This window comes from Typopeltis vanoorti, chromosome 7 (assembly GCF_054136105.1).
Source record: "Typopeltis vanoorti isolate ZY-2024b chromosome 7, IOZ_Tvanoo_1.0, whole genome shotgun sequence".
NCBI lineage: Eukaryota > Metazoa > Arthropoda > Arachnida > Uropygi > Thelyphonidae > Typopeltis > Typopeltis vanoorti.
Genome location: NC_143555.1, coordinates 36,718,343 through 36,737,032, shown reverse-complemented (window position 1 = coordinate 36,737,032; position 18,690 = coordinate 36,718,343). Strand labels below are relative to the sequence as shown.

Sequence of the window (18,690 nt, the reverse complement as noted above, 5' to 3'; positions counted from 1 at the left end):
CGATACAAAGCTTTTCGAATAAACGCGATTTGACAGGTCTTGTTTTAATAAGATTACCATATGAACAACTTGATCTAAAACTTCTCTTAATTTTTCTCCCAATTTTTTGCCATCAAGGCCTCCCTATGAAGAAAGCAGTGAGCTACGATAATATTTTAATTTTATCGTAGCTCACTTTGAGAACCATTGCTCTATAAGAATTTTTACTGGTGATAAATGTAACGATGTATTTTCATTGCATCACTTAACGTTTTTTCTCCCTCTTTCTGAAAAAGAGAATGAGGAGATAATCAAGAAAGTTGAAACAACTACGTCATGGTATGAATATTGATATTTTCTTCTTTTTTTTTTTCTAATTTTAATTAATTGAATTCTTACCCTTTAGTCAATATGAGCTTGTGGTGAAATTAAATGTAATGGTGAAATATGATTAGAAGTGGATATAATAATAATAATAATAATAATAATAATAATAATAATAATAATAATAATAATAATAATAATAAATGCTGTGGTGCATATTGCTTTAGCAGAAATTGTAAGCTCAATAATAACTATGTACTAACTTTTTCCTGTTTCAAAATGAATAAAGAAATATATCAACTGATCTGATTTCATTCTTTATATTAATAGTAATAATCGTAAATAATCTGCCATAATAACAGTGAAACTAATAAAAAATCATGAGGCAAATTATTTGTGATTGGTTTCACACTTTCAATATATAATACAGTAATACACGGTAGAGCCAAAAAAAAAAAAAATATATTTTAGCAAATTTATGGACTTCAAAAGATATTTTAAATATAAATTCTACATGACGAAACGAATGCAAAGTTCATCATTATATGATGGAAGATAAAGGATTAAGCTAATTTTATTATCATCATTATATGAATTTTCATCACAAAACTAAGCTTATAAGTTTAAACTAAGCTTCACCGGTGAAACTGAACTGTCATCTTCTGCAAATACATCTTACATTAGTTTTTCTCATTACACGATGCATGATGACTTTCTCAAGAAGAGCGAGACTTGTTCATTTGTCAGGTCTAACACCAGTGGAGGCGAACCTTTTTATGTGCAGAAGCCAAAAGTTTACAAATCGAGTTGCTGACGTGCCGGCGCGTGCCAAAAATTTACAAATCAAGTTGCTGATGTGCCGAGCAGTTTTTAGTAGGGGAAAAATTAATAGAAAATTAGTTAATTAATTTATAATATTATATAATATTTTATAAATAATTATTTATAATATTATAAATAATATTTTATTTTATTTATAATATTTATTTATTTATACATTTATAATATTATTCAGTGTAAAATTGTTTATTGTATTATTAAATTGATTTTAATGATGTTGGTTTGAAAAAAAAAAAAAAACGGTAGTGAGAAAAATATTTATGCATTGTAACGCACAATACAAGTCAGCTGAGTAGGGGAAGCAGGAGAAGGATGTCAACTTGTCGGCAAAATGTTTACCATATTTACTCGAATATAACTTGCCCTCGCATATAACTTGCACCACTGATTTTACTTGACAAAAAAAGACATTAACAAGTTTTGCATATACCTTGCATACGAAAAATGTTTAAACATGTTCACGTCGAGGCGATAGTAACTCGCTCGTGGTAACAACGCGTCCTCCCCAATAGCCATTATACTGCAGATGCAAGAAAAACAACTAGTTTTATTGTATCACTGAATAAGGTACAGAGGCTTTTGCAGTATATGTAATATATTTCTCAACAAATAGTGTGATTCATTAGTTAGCGCCGTTTTTATTCCAGCTGTCTCTAATTGCACTGTTATTGTCCCCTCCCACAGAAACTATGCTGTGCAGACTCAAGCAAAACCATATGCTGCACTGAAACCCAATATCTAACTAAAAACTATTGTCCAATTTTTCAATTACATGAAAAAAGTGTTTGTTTTATTGCATTTGAAATTCTCAATGTCATTATGACAGATCGCAAAGGCTAACTTCATATAAAATTCTACCATGAATTGAAACATGCCATATAATTACGGTGACCATACTTTATTTAAGAGGACAGTACTTTATTTCACTGCTCTGTCCTTTAGCTTTATTTATTTTTCTAAAATCGCCATTTTGTCATTTATTTTGTGAATTCAAATAGTAAATTGAATATTGATGCCAAGATATTTAAAGATGCAATTCATAAATTTTACCAAACCTGCATTGATTATTTAAATACAGTGGTACCTGGACTTAGAAACTGAATTCGTTCCTGACCGCGGTTCGTATCTCGAAACCCAATTTTCCATTATATCGTATGGGAAATCAATTAATCCGTTCCCAGATTCAAAAATTTAAAAAAATCAAAAAAAGAAAAAACTATTCTCAACTAAATGAAGAAAATGCAAAGAAAAATGGAGGAGTGAGAATGAGCATTTTTACACTATAAATATGCATTTTATACCATTACATATTAATTTTTATTGATGAAATCTTTGTTTTACATGATTAGTATGAAAAGCATCTTCCATTAAATTGTAAAAAAAAATCAAGTTTCTTGTAGCTGGTTTTGTGGTTCACGAATTTTCGATTCCTTGTCATTAGTTGACTCTTATTTTTGTCTCTTAGGTGAATGGAGGTTTTAAAAACCTATCCGACGTTGACTGAATCTGTTGTTTCCTTAACACCCTTCAAAAGTGATTAATGACATTGTCATTGAAGATATTGGTGGCTCTAGAAACAACACCTTGATTTGGATGCCACTTGTTAACCAATAACTAATTCTTGCAATTCGCCCCAGTGCTGCAAGATTTTTTTACTTCACTTGTTGGAATTGCTCCCTTTTCGTTGCTGTCTTCTTCTTCGTCCTCTGAAGACATTTGCTTTTCCTCCTCATTCCTTTCTTTTTCCTGCTCTCTTCTTTACTCCTGTAGCTCTTCACTGGTCAGCTCAACATTGTGCTCCTCTACGTCTGCTTCAACTTCCCAATGCATGGTCTTGCAAAGGGAGACAACTCCAACAAGTTGGAAATAACATCTTGATCCATTGGTTGTAGGAGTGATGTGGTATTAGGAAGCAAGAACTTAATTTTGATGAAATTAAACTCTTCATCCAAATCTTCCAACTGTGGTCAATGTGCTGGAGCATTGTCCATTATTATTATTATTATTATTATTATTATTATTATTATTATTATTATTATTATTATTATTACGTGACACTACAAGGAGTCGAACAGACTCATCGAGGGAGGCCCTAACATCATGTCAAGAACAACTATTCGTCTTTCACACAGTATCTATCATACCTCACCTTAAACTCATTCATAGCAGACTCTGGCTGCTTATTCTACTCATTTACCACTCTCCAAGTAAATACCCTAGCTCTAACGCCTCCTGTTAACCACATTTTTGCCCAGCTTCCATGTATGGCCCCTAGTCCTCCCACCACCAGCACTATTCTGAAAAATATCTTCTGGATTAATCTTATAGAAACCCTTCAGTAATTTGAATGTGTCTCAATCATATCACCCCTTTTCCGCCTATCAACCAATTTTTGCAACCCACAAATCTTCAATCTGTTCTCATAAGGTTCATTCCATAGACCTGCCACCATCTTGGTCAGTCGTCTCTGGATCCTCTCCACCTCCTCCCCATCAAGAAGAAACCCTGGCGCCCATATCTGGACACAGTAGTCCAGATGGGGTCTTATCAGGACTCGATATAGAGGAACAATAACTTGTTTGTCTCTGCTCGTTAAAGTATTTTTCAGTAACCAAGTGATTTGATGAGCTGTTTTAGCCACTTTTGCAATGTGCCCCCTAAACTTCAACTCCCTATCCACCAACACTCCCAAATCTCTGGCCTCATCAATCTCCTGGAGTATGGTTCCACCAATGTGATATACTGCTGCTAATCTTTTCACTCCAAAATGCATAACCTTACACTTTGCCACATTAAATTGACATCCATTTTCCTTAGCCCAGTCCTCCAAACTAACCAAATCATCCTGCAAAATTTTGACATCCTGTGCACACACACAATTGTTCTACCCAACTTTGCATCATCAGCAAACAAGTGAACACTTCCTCTCAGATCCTTTCCTATATCGTTAATGAACAAATTGAAAAGTAGTGGTCCAAGAACAGAACCCTGTGGCACACCACTAGTCACAAGCCGTCTTTTGGACTCCACTTCTAAATAAACCATTCTCTGGTATCTCTCCATCAACCACCCTCCTATCCATCTCACCACCCTCCGTCACCAACCCTATATCCATCCCCGTCTGCTCCAGTTTACTGATTAGAGTTCCATGTGGTATCCTATCAAAGGCCTTGGCAAGGTCCAGTAGAATCACTGAAAACCCATTACCCTTATCCAGTTCAGTCGTTACTGTGTTATAAAACGTGAGCAAATTACTGAGGCATGATCTAACTTCACAAAACCATGTTGTTCCCCATACAGTATCCCATTTTCATTTATCTAATCCTGTATTCTTCTCTTGACTAGTTTCTCCAAGACCTTGACAACGATTCCTGATATGCTAATCGGTCGGTAATTTACAACAGCAGTTTTGGAACCACCTTTATGCAGTGGAACTATTTTACCCTCTTTCCACCTCCTCGGGACTAACCCAGACCCGAGACTCAGATTAAACAGAATGGTCAAGGGTACTAACAATTTTTAGCCGCTTCACGTACGACACGAGATGGTATACCATCCAATCTCACAGATGTATTGGTTTTGTAACAGACAACTCACCTCCACCTCATTCATTACAATTCACATATAAACTTTTGGTTCATTCATTTCTGCAATGTCACCACCTGGATGATATACTCTTGCAAAGTTCTCCCTCAGTAATTCAACTATATCAACTGATTCAGTTACCACCCTACCATCGGCATTCTTTAAAATCATTCTGCCATATACATTTTTTCTTCTACTTGCATCATATCGAAAAAACTTAGGATTGTCTTTAGCCTGCTTGGCCAATGTTCTTTCATAATCCTTTTTTGCTTTTCTTACCACACTCGTTACCCTTCTGGCCTCGGCTTTATACTGTTCATGTGTCTGCCGGTCACCATTCTCCTTAAATTCCCTCTATAGTTGTTTCTTTTTTTGCAGCTCAAGCTTAATGTTGTTATTCATCCATTTAACTCCTACTTGATTTATTATTCGGACTCTAGGTATACAGTCAGCCATTGCTTCATGCAAACACTTCTTTACCGTCTCCCATGCAATGTCAACTTCTAGCCCTTGCAGTTTTACATGCCATGGCACTGTACCAATCAATCTCCTAAGCTTGTCATACTTACCAGCCCGATATTTCCACATGTACCCTGTCTTAATTGTAAATTCCACACCTTTAGCCACCTCCCAAGTCAAGACCCTATGATCGCTCTCAGCAATTGGTGGCAACGTGGTCATATTCGTTACAGGCCAAATTCTCAGATGCAATTACTAGGTCAAGCACTCTCTGACCCCTAGTATTTTCCATTACATGCTGTCGCAGATAGTTATCCGTTAATAACCGCATTAATTCCAATTCCTTCCTCCAATGTGTCCTCTTCTCCTTCCAATCAATGTTACCATAGTTGAAATCTCCCATAATAATCACCCTCCTTCCACTCATTTCTTCTATTTGCTTATGCATACTATCTCCACCATCTATTCCATCACCTGGTCTATAGCAGCACCCAACTGTATATTTTATTCTGCTAGTTTCAATTTCACACCAAATAGCCTCAAATGAATCTCTCCTGAACACACCATATACCCCTCACATTCAATTCCACTAGCTGTGTCATCTTCTGTCAGCCATGTTTCACTAATGCCAATAACCTGTAATCTGGAAGTGCCAACCAAGGCCAAAAATTTTTCCTTCTTGTTCCTAATACTTCTGGCATTTGTATACATGAACTGAAGAAGACGATTTGTTTCATCCCTATTTTGATGCCTTATACTAACTATCCCATTCTGATTTGTGGTCTTTCCTACACGCTTGGGCATATTATACACATTCACACACTCAACTGTCTCCCTAAAATCTGTATATCTACTCCACCACTTAATAACTCTAGTTTCCCTGGTTCTGTACATTCACTTCCACCATATTCGACAATACCTTTTCAAGTCTCCACACACCAAATCCATTCAAATATAATCCATCCATTTTATATAAATCCTTTTGCCCATCGAACTCATTCCACACATCCACAAATTCCACGCCACTCATCAAACATAATTCACGCATATTGGAACAAAAAAGCAAAGTTAGTTTGTGTTTCATTGGCTTGTGTCCTGGCAATGGCATTTCCTCCTTAGTTATAAACGTTCTCTTAGACATTTTCTTACAGAAAAGCCCAGTTTCATCGCAGATGAAAACTTGTTCTGGTCTGTATCTGACTCCATCAGTTTCTGAAATTCCTTCACGAACCTTTCAGCGGCTTCTTTGTCAGCACTAGCACCTTCTCCATGTCAAACACCACTATGGATACCCGTTCTATTCTTGAATTTTTCAAACCATCCTTTTCTAGCTTTAAACTCTTTGCCGATGTCTTTGCTACTGCTAGTGGATGGCAAGTTCTGAGAAAGATCTTTGTAAATAATTTGAGCTTGTAAACAGATCATGTTTTGAGATACACTATCTCATTTCAGTTGCACGTCATTAATCCAGATGAGTAGTAAAGTTTCCATTTCTTCCATAACTTTATTTCTTCGAAATGACACGATAGATACTCCTTTGGCCACATCCAGTTCCATATAAAAATCTGCTTTCCTTGACAATTGTAGCTATTGTGGATTTGGACAAGTCATTCTGCTTACACAAATCAAAAGTGATTTGCCTGACTCCTTTCTCAAATTTTTCCACAATCTCTTTCTTAATTTCTATTGTGATTTTCTTCTTCTCTTCTTTCTTAGTTTTCTTTGGTCCCATGTTGAAAATAATATGCTAACCAGCGAAATGACGATTATCTGGTAGATTATTCAGAAAATAAACGTTAAGCTACGATAAAATATGTCACTTATAAAAACAAATAGATACAGTACCCATCAAAAATACAAACCTAAAAAAATCTTCGCGAAGTGTATTGTTTGTTTACACAAATACCGAAATAGATACACAAAAAAGCAAATACGTGCGGCGTTCGTATTTGTTGTTACTACGTCATATTTATCGTATTTCAGATAAATACGACGTAGTAACAACAATCCTTACACTAGAGACTGTTTAGCGCGCGCTCAGCTAAACGTGCATAAAAAGTTTTAAAAAAGTATATGTAAAACAGGCTTGTTCATTTGAAAAGAAAAGCATCACGTTATGTATCTAGAGATCAAAATGGGATATGAAAAAAGTTTGTATCTCGAAAAGCTCGTAAGTCGAGGTACCACTGTAACTGGAACAGCTGTTTCGTGGAAATCCTACTGCGGGAAATCCTTCTGCGGGAGAAGATCGAGGAAAGTTCATTTCCAGTCACTGGAATTTAAATATAAATGACGGCAAACTATTTGATGAAGTTTCGTATATTAAGCGTCATGTCACCAGTGAAAAGATAGAAGAATGGCGACAAAATGATGAATCCTGTCCACGTAGATGGGTTGAAAATTTTATATATTTCACAGATAAACATATATCTTTTAAAAACATTGACTTTTGTTTATGTCTCCCTGGATCTAATGCGCCCCACTAAACGAGTATTTTCATGAACAATATGTGGACCTGTGAGGAAACCCAATTAAAAATCGAAACATTGAAAGCATTCGTTTATACCAAATGCAACTTTGACATGAATTGTATACAGTTTTATGAATTTTTAAAACACAAACCTGATTTATTAAAAAAAAAAGTTCATTCTTGTGAAAAGTATCAAAATTATTTTTTTTTAAATAATAATATCATTGGATAAAATGTTATGTATATGCTTATATTTTACAATAAACGTTATAAAGCTTTTTAGTTTTAGTGAAACAAATAAACGCAACCTTTTTTTATTATTTATTTATTATGAAACATTTTCTGATTTGTTCTTTATTTTCTCAAAAAAATAAAAATAAAAAATATGGTCACTGTACATATAATGCGTGTGTGAGTTCGCCTGCCAGCTCAAAAGCAAACAAGCAGGAATAAAATTCAACCAACGGTTGAAACTCTGTGTGAGTTGAGCCCTCCGGTAATGAGAAGTTCCGTAGGAACGATAAACGACGCCCCATCGTGAATGTGTTAAAACTAAGAAATATATAGTGAATGTTGTTATGACAGTTTCAGATGTTATGGAATTCAGTTGAAGAGAATTAGCATTTCGTGCCCCAAAGAAAAAAGGCAACCGACTCAACACTTGTCGGTTGCCTTTGTCTTTGGGGCACGTGATCTTTTGTTAATACCGCATCAATCATATGCACATCCTAATAGCTGCTCTCTCGTGTAAAACAAAATTTAACTTCTACGTATTGTAATAATTATATTATAATAATTATTGTAATAGTAATAATTTTGCTGGCAAAATCGTTGACGTGCCAGCAAAATTCTCAGACTTGCCACCTCTGGCACGTACCATAGGTTCACAATCTATATACTACACCAAAGGTTATCGGACCTGGAATCTCTCTATGACCCACTTTGGCTTAAATATCCTTACCTCACTTTGTTTCCTTCATTTTCAACCTCACCATTCTCTTAACTCTAATGACTTCCGCGACCTATTTGGCTATTTATCTCTGAAAATCGATCAATCACATGTCTAATTACCCTAAGACTGAAATAATCTTCCTTAGTAATTTCAACAGCGACAACTCAGGCTGGCTTCCCTTCTCCAACTTCACAGACTGAGCTGGAAAAGCAGCCAACTGTATGCTGCAGTGGCGCACCCAAGGGGCCCTGGCATCCCCAAAGAAAAAGAAAAGAAACTCTAGAAAAATTTCCATTCTTTCCATTCATCATTTCCTATCTTTTCCTAATTAAAATTCATTTTTTTATTTATGTTGTGTCGTGTCTTCTATTTCTATACTACTTATGAATTAGAGATCACATAAGGTGGGAATACCCTATAGCTCTTGGAAATCATGGCCGCTGTGAACACAAGGCGAACGAAGTAGTGCTCAGGAAGACCGAGCACTACTCAGTTCTCGGTCGTATGCGATATGTACTGTGTATTCTTAAATCGTCTACTCAACTCGCCTCCCCCCCCATGATTAAATCCTGAGTGCGCCACTGGTTTGCTGTCAGTAGTGATTTAACACAAATCGTTCACCAACCCAGCAAAATTCCAGACAATAATCATTCTCCCAACATCATAAACCTTTTCTTAACCAACTCTCCTTCTAAATACACGTTGTAATTCTGCCGAAACCTTATTCATGTTCCCGATTCTATATATCATCCTTATACCAATCTTCTTAGTCTCGTTTCCTGTGACACTACAGTGGTGCCTGTGATGAACTTCGGTATTTTTATTCTTCGTTTCGACGGTCTGATTATTGCTTCGATTTCTGCTCTACTGATCCAAGAATCTGCTTTCAGTTAATAACCAAAATTATTTTTGCTGGATGAATGCTCTCTTCCCACTCCATTCCAAAATCTTCAATCCTTATCCAAGCCATAGTTCTCCAACAACAGTGTCAAAGCCGTTCAAAGTAAAAATTCGTCAACGTCCAATAGCTGAAGTCAAAAACTCCAACCTCCGGAAACCTACGTTGCGGTCCTATCATAGAAACGATAGGTTTCCATGGTTGGACCGCAACATAGTTTTTTTTTTTTTTTTTTAGAACAGGTTATTTTGCAGATTTGCGTTCCAGATGTCAGAACTCTATATTCAACGTATTAGCCGATGAATGGCAGTTTTTAAATATTATAATTTGTAGCGCTCCATGGTCACGTTTGATGAGTGTGGTAGTCGTTCACTGTGTTAGTATTTGCAGCTGACTCTGGGTCCATGTCAGTATGACTGTTGACCTGGGATGGCTGAATTTGTCAAAAATTTGCCAAACCGATAAGCCTGCAACATGACATCCTATCACAACGCCTCTTATAAACACCGTCGGTTCCCTTCTCGCAGCTATTTCACCCTGACACTGTTGCACTGACTTGGGTGCATCATAGCCCTCCAATTAATACCGGCTACAAACACCTAACTCCTTATATGGTACGATGTACTTATCCCATGTGGAGTCCGTTGACTTCTTCCCAAGTAGCGTATATAAAGTGACCTGGATATAAACAGACGGTAAAACCAAAACCCATCATATTGTAATCGCAGGTTATTTTCGGAGTTCACTCTTAGATGTAGAAGTAAGGAGAACTGATGTAGAATCTGATCATTACTTAGTAATAGCCAAATTAAATAAAAACCGTATTGGATTTTAAAAACAAATAGGAATAAAAAAGGATGAATAAAATATATGTTTGAAATGAAAATGAATGAAATCAAGATTTTTTTTTCTATTATGATAAAACCACAATTTCATATTTTGGAAAACGGGAACCAAGCAAACGGGAAATTAAAAAGCTTTGATGAAGAGATTAAAAAGCAATGGAGCAATTTTTGAATGGTAAATAATGAAGTTGTAAGAGATGGTTAGGTGCAAGTAAGAGAAAAATAACAGGAATTGGTAATCAGATAAGACCTGTAAACTGACAGATGAAAGGCTTAAGTTTAACATGATATTTGAAAATATTAAATTCTAGAAAGCTTAAGATATTCATTTCAGCAGTTATAGAGAGAAAGACAAGTCAGTTGAAAGATCAAGAGAATATAAAATGAATTATGTGGACACTTTGGAAGAATCACAAAAGTTTCGACACATTGGAAGGCTGTATCAGATGAAAAGAAAAATATGCCCTAAAGAAAACCAGCAAGTAAATGCTATAAGAGATAAAGATGATTTGCCGCTGACTGAAGAGGGTAAGATTGTTCGAAGATGGAAAGAACACTTTGATGAGATTTTAAATGTAGAAAACATAAAATCTCATCAAAGTGTTCTTTCCATCTTCTGACAATCTTATCCTGTTTAGAAACTCGACAGTAGAACCCACACTAGTTTCAGAAACATTGTGTTAGGATTAGGGAACACGAGAAAGCAGCACTTGGAAGGTACCTCTCTTCACCGACGCTATGTATAATTAGTGATAGTCTTGGTCCAGCTATCTGTGATTGGCTACCGGTGGAGATTAACCCCCCCCCCCTCCACCTCAGTCTCCAAGCAGCTAACGCCTTTCGTTCTTACGGGAACGAAAGGCGTTAGCTGCTTTTTTTTTTTTTTTAATTAGAAATTTAATCATGAAAAAACCTCCTATAAGCATAGATTTCAAAATTACATCAGAAACTATATCAAAAAATGAAATAATGAACGGAATACAGAAAATAAAAACTATACAGACATGTGGCAATAATGATATTCAAATAGATATGCTTAAAACACTGAAGAATTTGCTACTGTTAAACTAGAAGTGATATTAATAATGTGCTAGAGACTGAAAACATACTAAATATTGGAAAGAAGCAATGATGATTATAATTTCTAACAAATAAATTCTCGTTAGACGAAAATTAGAGGGAAATTAGTGAACTATTACTACCTGCAAACATTTTCTGTAAAATATTAATAAGTTTGATTTAAAATTTAGAAGAGAAGATATTAAGGCATAAAAACAAGTTAGTTTAGAAGAGGTGGGAGTACTGTTGAAAAATACTATTGAAAAAAAAGCATATAATTTAGAAGCCTATTAGAGTATATCTAAATTTTATTCATTTTGCTAAAATTATTGAACAGTATACAACTTCTGAATGGTTTAAGATAAGAATCTGGCGCAAGGCAGAGTTGTGTAATATCTCATCTATTGTGTAATATCTCATCCAATCAATCACAGCGATTGATTGGATGATGAGACAAATTACAGGTTGAAGAAAAAGAAATAAATGGAATCCCATCACATTGAAAAGATCTCTATTATGCAGAAAACATAGTCTTCATGTCATCAAAATACACTGATATACAATTAAAATTGGAAGTATTAAATAAAACAGCAGAAGAGGTTCGTTTTATAATAATACATACATACATACATACATCTTCAAGGCCCACCTTTCCTAATTGGGTTGTGGGGGCAACAGCTGCAAGAGGAACTTCCAATGGTCACGATCCTCTGCCACCAAGCTCAGGTGTTCTGGTAGGATTCCCAAGCGTGTCCACCCAAGGTTTTGGGTGGAGACGCTTGGGAAGGTTTTGGATATAATCTATCGAGCGAGTCCTTGGCCTGCCACGTAACCTCCCACCCTCTGGCTTGTCAAAGAGGGCCTACTGATGAAACCCCTCTTCTGGCATTCTGACCAGGTGCCTGTACCAACGAAACTGTGATCTCTCAACACGGAGAAGCAGCGGTTGAATATTGAAGGTTTCCTGAATTGCAGAGCTTCTGACCCTGTTGAGAATTGTCAGCCCCGCAATCCCTCGAAAGAACCTGATTTTAGCCGCGTGGATTCGTGTCTGCATTTTTTCAGTCATTACCCAACTCTCATGACCATAGGTGAGGATGGGGACATAGACTGTATTGAAGACAGCCAGCTTTGCCTTCTAGCTTAACTCCCACTTCAATACTATCGAACGGCCAAGCTCCCGCAATATTGAGCTTGCTAAACCAATCTGAGTATCTAGCTCTACGTCCCATTTTCCATGATTCGCGAATATGGACCCAAGGTATTTAAACTTCTCCACCTGCCTCATGGGGACTCATGTAGCGTTACATGTTACCATTCCAGTGCACTCTACACTTACATGTAGAGTGCACTGGAATGGTTGTCTTGAGACCACAAATATTTCAGTTTTGGCCACATTGATCTTCATTCTGGCATCTGCACAAACAGCTACAAACCTATTCAGGGTCCACTGGAGGTCATCTGTGGAAGAGCTAAGCAGAACTAGGTCATCTGCAAAAAGTAGATGTCCAATGCTACATCTTCCAATTCTGACACACTCACTGCCTCAGCTTTACGTATCAATCCAATCCTTAAATATTATGAAAAGGAGGTGTGACAGAACACACCCTTGGCGGAGGCCAACAGAGACTGCGAAAGGTTCAGACTTTGTGCTGTTTACCCTGACACAAAACTTTGGGCATTCATACAGGGACTTGATGGCAGCTAATAGTTGGCCATCCACTTCATACTCCTGTACTACTTGCCAAAGCTTATCCCGAGAACCCGGTCATATGCCTTCTCCAAGTCCACAAAACATGTGTAAACATTCTTGGCATATTCCCAAGATTTCTCAAAGACCTCACAGCCTCATTTTCCAATGCCTCCCATTTCATGCAGTATAGCTGCTTAGGCCTACCAGCATTGATGGTAGCATCTGATTTCTGAAGCCATAGAGTGCACACAACAAGGTGGTGGTCAGTTGACAGTTCTGCCCCTCTTCTCACATGAACGGGGGGGGCATTTACCATTGTTTGTCAGTTATGTGTGATTTGGAGGCAAAGTATGAAGCCAGGAGATTAGAGTTTTCTGCGAGTGGTGATGCAATAGAGCTATCTGGGTATGATATCACATCCCCATTTTCGTTTTATAACAAATATGACTAAAATAAAGATGGTGGAAATGACGCTTGCATCCTCTTTCCTAGGCTGCCTGAAGGTAGACTTAGGATCAAGTGAAGTCACTGACTGAATGAACTTTTTCTAAGCCTATATTCGACCAGTTCCCGAGTTAGTAGATCTCTGGAACGGGCACAAGCACAGACAAGCGTTTTTTTTCTCGAGAAAACTCGGATTTTTCGTCCCCTAAAATCAAGAAAATCGACCGTACGACCCACGTTAGTTCAGACAGTAGCATATCCTGTTATGGTTAGGTACCAAGAGATGGCAGCACTTGTTTGCCCGTCTCTTCATCAGTTGTTGCTTATAATTAATGATATATAATTAATTAATAATTAATAATAGATATAATTAATGATAGCTATCTCTGATTGACTACCAGTGGAAACTGAACTGTCCACTCTGTCTCCAAAAGTTAGATAAAATTTAAAGGACTAGCCTGCTCCGTACAAAGGAATAAAGGACATTAGCTGATTTTTTAAAAAACAAAGGTTGTTAAATTGAACAGTAAATTCCACGAAGAAATCGAAATCAATCAGTATGCTCTAAAAGAAGTTAATAATTTTACATAATTAGGAGCAAATATAGATGCTTCAGAAGGAAATGACAGAGACACCTGTGCATATGCAAAGATTTGAAAAAAAAAAAAGCTAATGCAGCTTTCAAAAAATTATATAATATATGATAATCTTCAAAATATCATAATGAAACCAAAATAAAGATATTCAATTACAAAGCTAAAGCTGTGTTTTTATATTGGTCAGAAACACAGAAGCTGACAAAAAAAAAGGAACCTAAGCGAAATAGTTTTAAAACAAAATGGCTTCATGAAATAATTAAATGTGGCCCTAATACATAGTATATGATAATTTTTATAAGCTGAGGAGCAAAAATACAATAATAATACAATAATAATAAAAATAATAACAATAAAAATGAAAACACAATAATAATAATAATAATATTTTTTTTATTTATTTTATTTAATTTATTTTAATAATAATAATAATTTATTGATTTGCTAAAATATTTACACATACAATAAACATCTTGAGTGACACTGCAACTTATAATTTTACAGAATTTAGCACAAAGTGCTACATTTTCTACATTGGATTTCAATTAAAATTTTTAAAAATAATTTTTTGCCTCTATATTATGTACTTACAACACATGTTCTTCTAATATTAACAATAAAGATTATATAGAATTTTTGAATATAGAATATACATAATAATAATATTTTTTTAATATATTTTATTGATTGCTAAAATATTTATACATACAATAAACATCTTGAGTGACATTGCAACTTATAATTTTACAGAATTCAGCACTAAGTACTGCAATTCCTACATTGGATTTCAATTAAAATTTTTAATAATACTTTTTTGCCTTTATATTATGTATTTACAACACATGTTCTTCTAATATTAACAATGAAGATTATACAGAATATTTTGTATAATTTTTTATTTATTTATTTTATTTTTATTTTATTTATTTATTTTATTTTTTAAGTTTGAGAAAGAATAATTATACATACAAATTTCTGCATTTGCTTATAAGGGTTACTTGTAGATGAGTGAGGCAAGTTAATCCCACCTACTTCGAAGCTTGGGTTAGCTTTCATGAAGAGAGTGAGATTTAGCCTTCACTATTTGTATTGTTGCTACTGTTTATATATGGGATGTAGGCATTGGATGCTAGTGATTTGTGATGTGTATATTAGTGTTAATGGTTTCTTAACTTTGTTGGTATATTTTCCAGAGTTCGTTTTTTAATGTTCTGTAGTTATCTACGTGTTTTTACTTTCTTGGTAGGTTGTTGAGTTGCGTGGGTATCTGATGTGATCTCACAAAAGAACCATATGACTTGTTGAAGGGTGTGTGGGGATGTAGAGAGTTGTTGTAGGTCGTGTTATGCGATATGTATCTCTGTTGTTTCGATAGATGATGTTGAAGTAATTCCTTGTTAATATCATGTAGTGTTTCAGGTTTTCAATACTCAGAATTCTGTGTATCGCCATGTGCTTGTCGGATATTGGTTGTTACGTGTAAGGTGTCCAGATCACTTTTGACACGATTTTCCTGTGTAGTGTTTCTAATTGTGTCCACTCTGTCTCCAAAAGTTAGATAAAATTTAAAGGACTGGCCTGCTCCGTACAAAGGAATAAAGGACATTAGCTGATTTTTTAAAAAAACACAGGTTATTAAATTGAACAGTAAATTCCACGAAGAAATCGAAATCAATCAGTTTGCTCTAAAAGAAGTTAATAATTTTACATAATTAGGAACAAATATAGATGCTGAAGAAGGAAATGACAGAGACACCTGTGCATATGCAAAGTTTGAAAAAAAAAAAAAAATTTGTTAGGTGGCTGTTTGATGTATTTGTATAGACTGTTATTCAGTATCTGAGTAGGGATTCGTAGATACCGTGATATAGAAGTTTTTTTTTTTTATGTTGGGTGGAATAATGTCTTTAACTTGGAAGAGTTTTGCGGCGATGATCCGAAGTTTGGCGTGTAGGTATTCTATATGTTTTCTCCATTTAAGGTGGGAATCTATATAGAGACCGAGGTATTTTGCGTGTGTTACAGGTTTGATTTCGGAACATTGGCAGGTATTTTTGTTGAAATACCTGCCAATGTTAATGTTAATACAGCGGTATGTGTGACAATGTATCGATAGTGATGCGGGGCGTATGATTCTTGGGTTATGTATAATCAACATCTGTGTTTTGGTGCCGTTGATTAGAATTGGGTTTTGGTAGAAGTATGTTGTGATTTCGTTTAGGTCTTGTTGTGCTTTGCAGAGAGCTGTGTTAATGTCTGTGTGGATTGCTAGTAGTGTAGTGTCATCTGCGTATTGAAATATTTGACTTCTTATGGATATGTTATGAACATCGTTAATGTATATGTTGAATAGAGTGGGTGATAATATGGCACCTTGAGGTACACCGTGTTTTACTTGTATACTCCGACTGTGACATGTACCTATTTTTGTTACTTGTGTTCTGTTTGAGAGGCAGTTCTTGAACCATGTATGCAGTGTTTCTCTTATACCTATCGAGTATAGTTTGGTGAGTAGTATGTCATGTTCAAGTGTGTCAAATGCTTTAGTTAGGTCCAGCAGTATAAGGACGGCTTACTTGTTTTTGTCGAGAGCTTTGTTTATTGTGTCGGCGATATCTTCTAATAAAGTAATGGTGCTTTTTGTTTTCTGAAAGCCGTATTAGTTTTGTGAGATGATGTTGTACGTCTGTAAATAGTTCTGTTGTCTGGTGTGTGTTATTTTTTCTAGAATTTTTGAGATGACTGATAGTGTAGCTATTGGTCTTTAGTTCTGAGTATCGTTTCTTTTGCCGTGTTTGTATATTGGCGTAATTGCTGCAGTTTTTAGTTGTTGTGGAATAATGCCTGTGTCGAACATTATGTTCACGAGTTTCAAAAGTATTGGATTTATTTGTTCAAAGTGTGTTATAAGGTCTGTGAGTCTTATTTTATCTATTCCAGGAGTGGTCTTTGGTTTTAGTTTTAGGAGTGCTTCTTTCAGTTCCTGTTTTGTTATGGGTGGAAAATACATCGTTTGTTGTTGACTTTGTGTTAGTTATTTGTTGATCGTTGGTAGTTTGTCTTTTTTTGATTGAGTCTGCTGGTTCCTCTTGGTCTGTGTCCTGACCGAAGCTTTTTGCAATAAAATCTTGTGCTGAAGTTTTCTTTTTTCTGGTTACTAATTCGTTGAGTGTAGCCCATGTTTGCTTAATGTTGTCATTATATTCCATGAATTTTTGGAAGTAGTATGTCTTTTTGCCCTACGAATTTTTGTTGTTAGTTTATTTCTTGTGTTTTTGTATAAGGTTTGTAAATGTGTGTTACTGGGTGACTTTTTAATTTTTTTCCATAGATTTTCTTTTTCAGTAATAGTATTTAGTATTTCGTCATTTATCCATGAATTGTTGTCTGTTTGTCGCCTCGTTTGTGTAGGTTTTGTTGCTTTTTTGTATATTTCTGTGAACTTTAGTTGAAAATTCTCGTATAGTGTTGCAGGATCGTTTATTTTAAGTAGGGAATTCCAGTCTGTATTTTTTACTTGGTTATCGACAATGCTCTTTAGTATGATCGAGTTTTGTCGACTTTTGTGGTGGTGGGAGGGGGTGGTAGGAAACGTAATAAAACGAAGTTGAGACAAAGTAGTGATCGGCAATTTTTACGTTAATTACTGATGATATATATGTATGGATGGGAGCCTGTATATTCATATGATCAATGCATGATTGTGTTAGTGAATTATTGAATATTTCTTCTCTTGTTGGGGAGTTAATGGTAGGGTTTATGTTGTACTGACTTAGTATATCAAGATATGTGTTAGTGGTTGAAGAAGCGTGGTCAAGAGTATTTATGTTAATGTCTCCTATTAGGATGAGCGTTGTTGTACGCGGTTCGATGCCCTTAGCCATGTTTCTAACTCGTGAAGAAAACTGAGTGGATTATTACCTGGGGGTCTGTATATTGTGTTTATTGTGTATTTGATACTATTGTGGCTATTTGTGAGTTCCAAAATTAGTGTTTCCGCATATTCGAAGTGAGTTTGTTTTTCTTGTCACATTGTATTTTTCTTTGATAAATGCCACAGTGCCACCTCCTCTTTTGTGTGGTCTGCATAAGTTGTAGGTTTGATAATTATTTATGTTGTATGCGTAAATTTCTGTGTCGTTTATTGCAACTTCGGTCAGTATTAGCGCATCTATGTTTATCATGGTATAATTGAGCTATGTTATCAATGTAAGCCAGTTTTTTTTTTATACTTCTTATGTTTGTGTGTATGATTGTGAAGTTATTGTTGGTGGAAATGTTGTCTGACCATTCTTCAAAGAGTCAAAGACCTTGAAGTTTGTTGTCTGACCGGATATGTTCGCCAATGTTTGAGATCTCCATTATATAGTTTTTAAATGAGTTCTAATCTTATTCTTAAGGATGTAAAGAGTTAGTGTTTTATATTGGTAGGCTGTGTAAGTCGGATTCACTTGTAATTATGGTACACTTGAGTGTTTTCATTCTTTCTCAAAAATATCTGGGAATTTTTTGTCCACAGGAACCTGTAGTTTTTCTCTGTTTTTGT

General features: G+C 35.5%; 1 protein-coding gene across 1 annotated transcript in view; it reads left to right on the top strand.

Annotated features, from left to right (window-relative positions):
* LOC150104588 (cilia- and flagella-associated protein 36-like) overlaps positions 1 to 18,690 on the top strand; it is a 102,888-nt gene that overhangs the window by 82,179 nt on the left and 2,019 nt on the right. Inside the window, exon 9 of the mRNA XM_090395588.1 lies at positions 10,687 to 10,880. Within this exon, the coding sequence (XP_090251714.1) occupies positions 10,687 to 10,880 (194 nt within the window). The remainder of the gene's footprint in view (positions 1 to 10,686; positions 10,881 to 18,690) is intronic.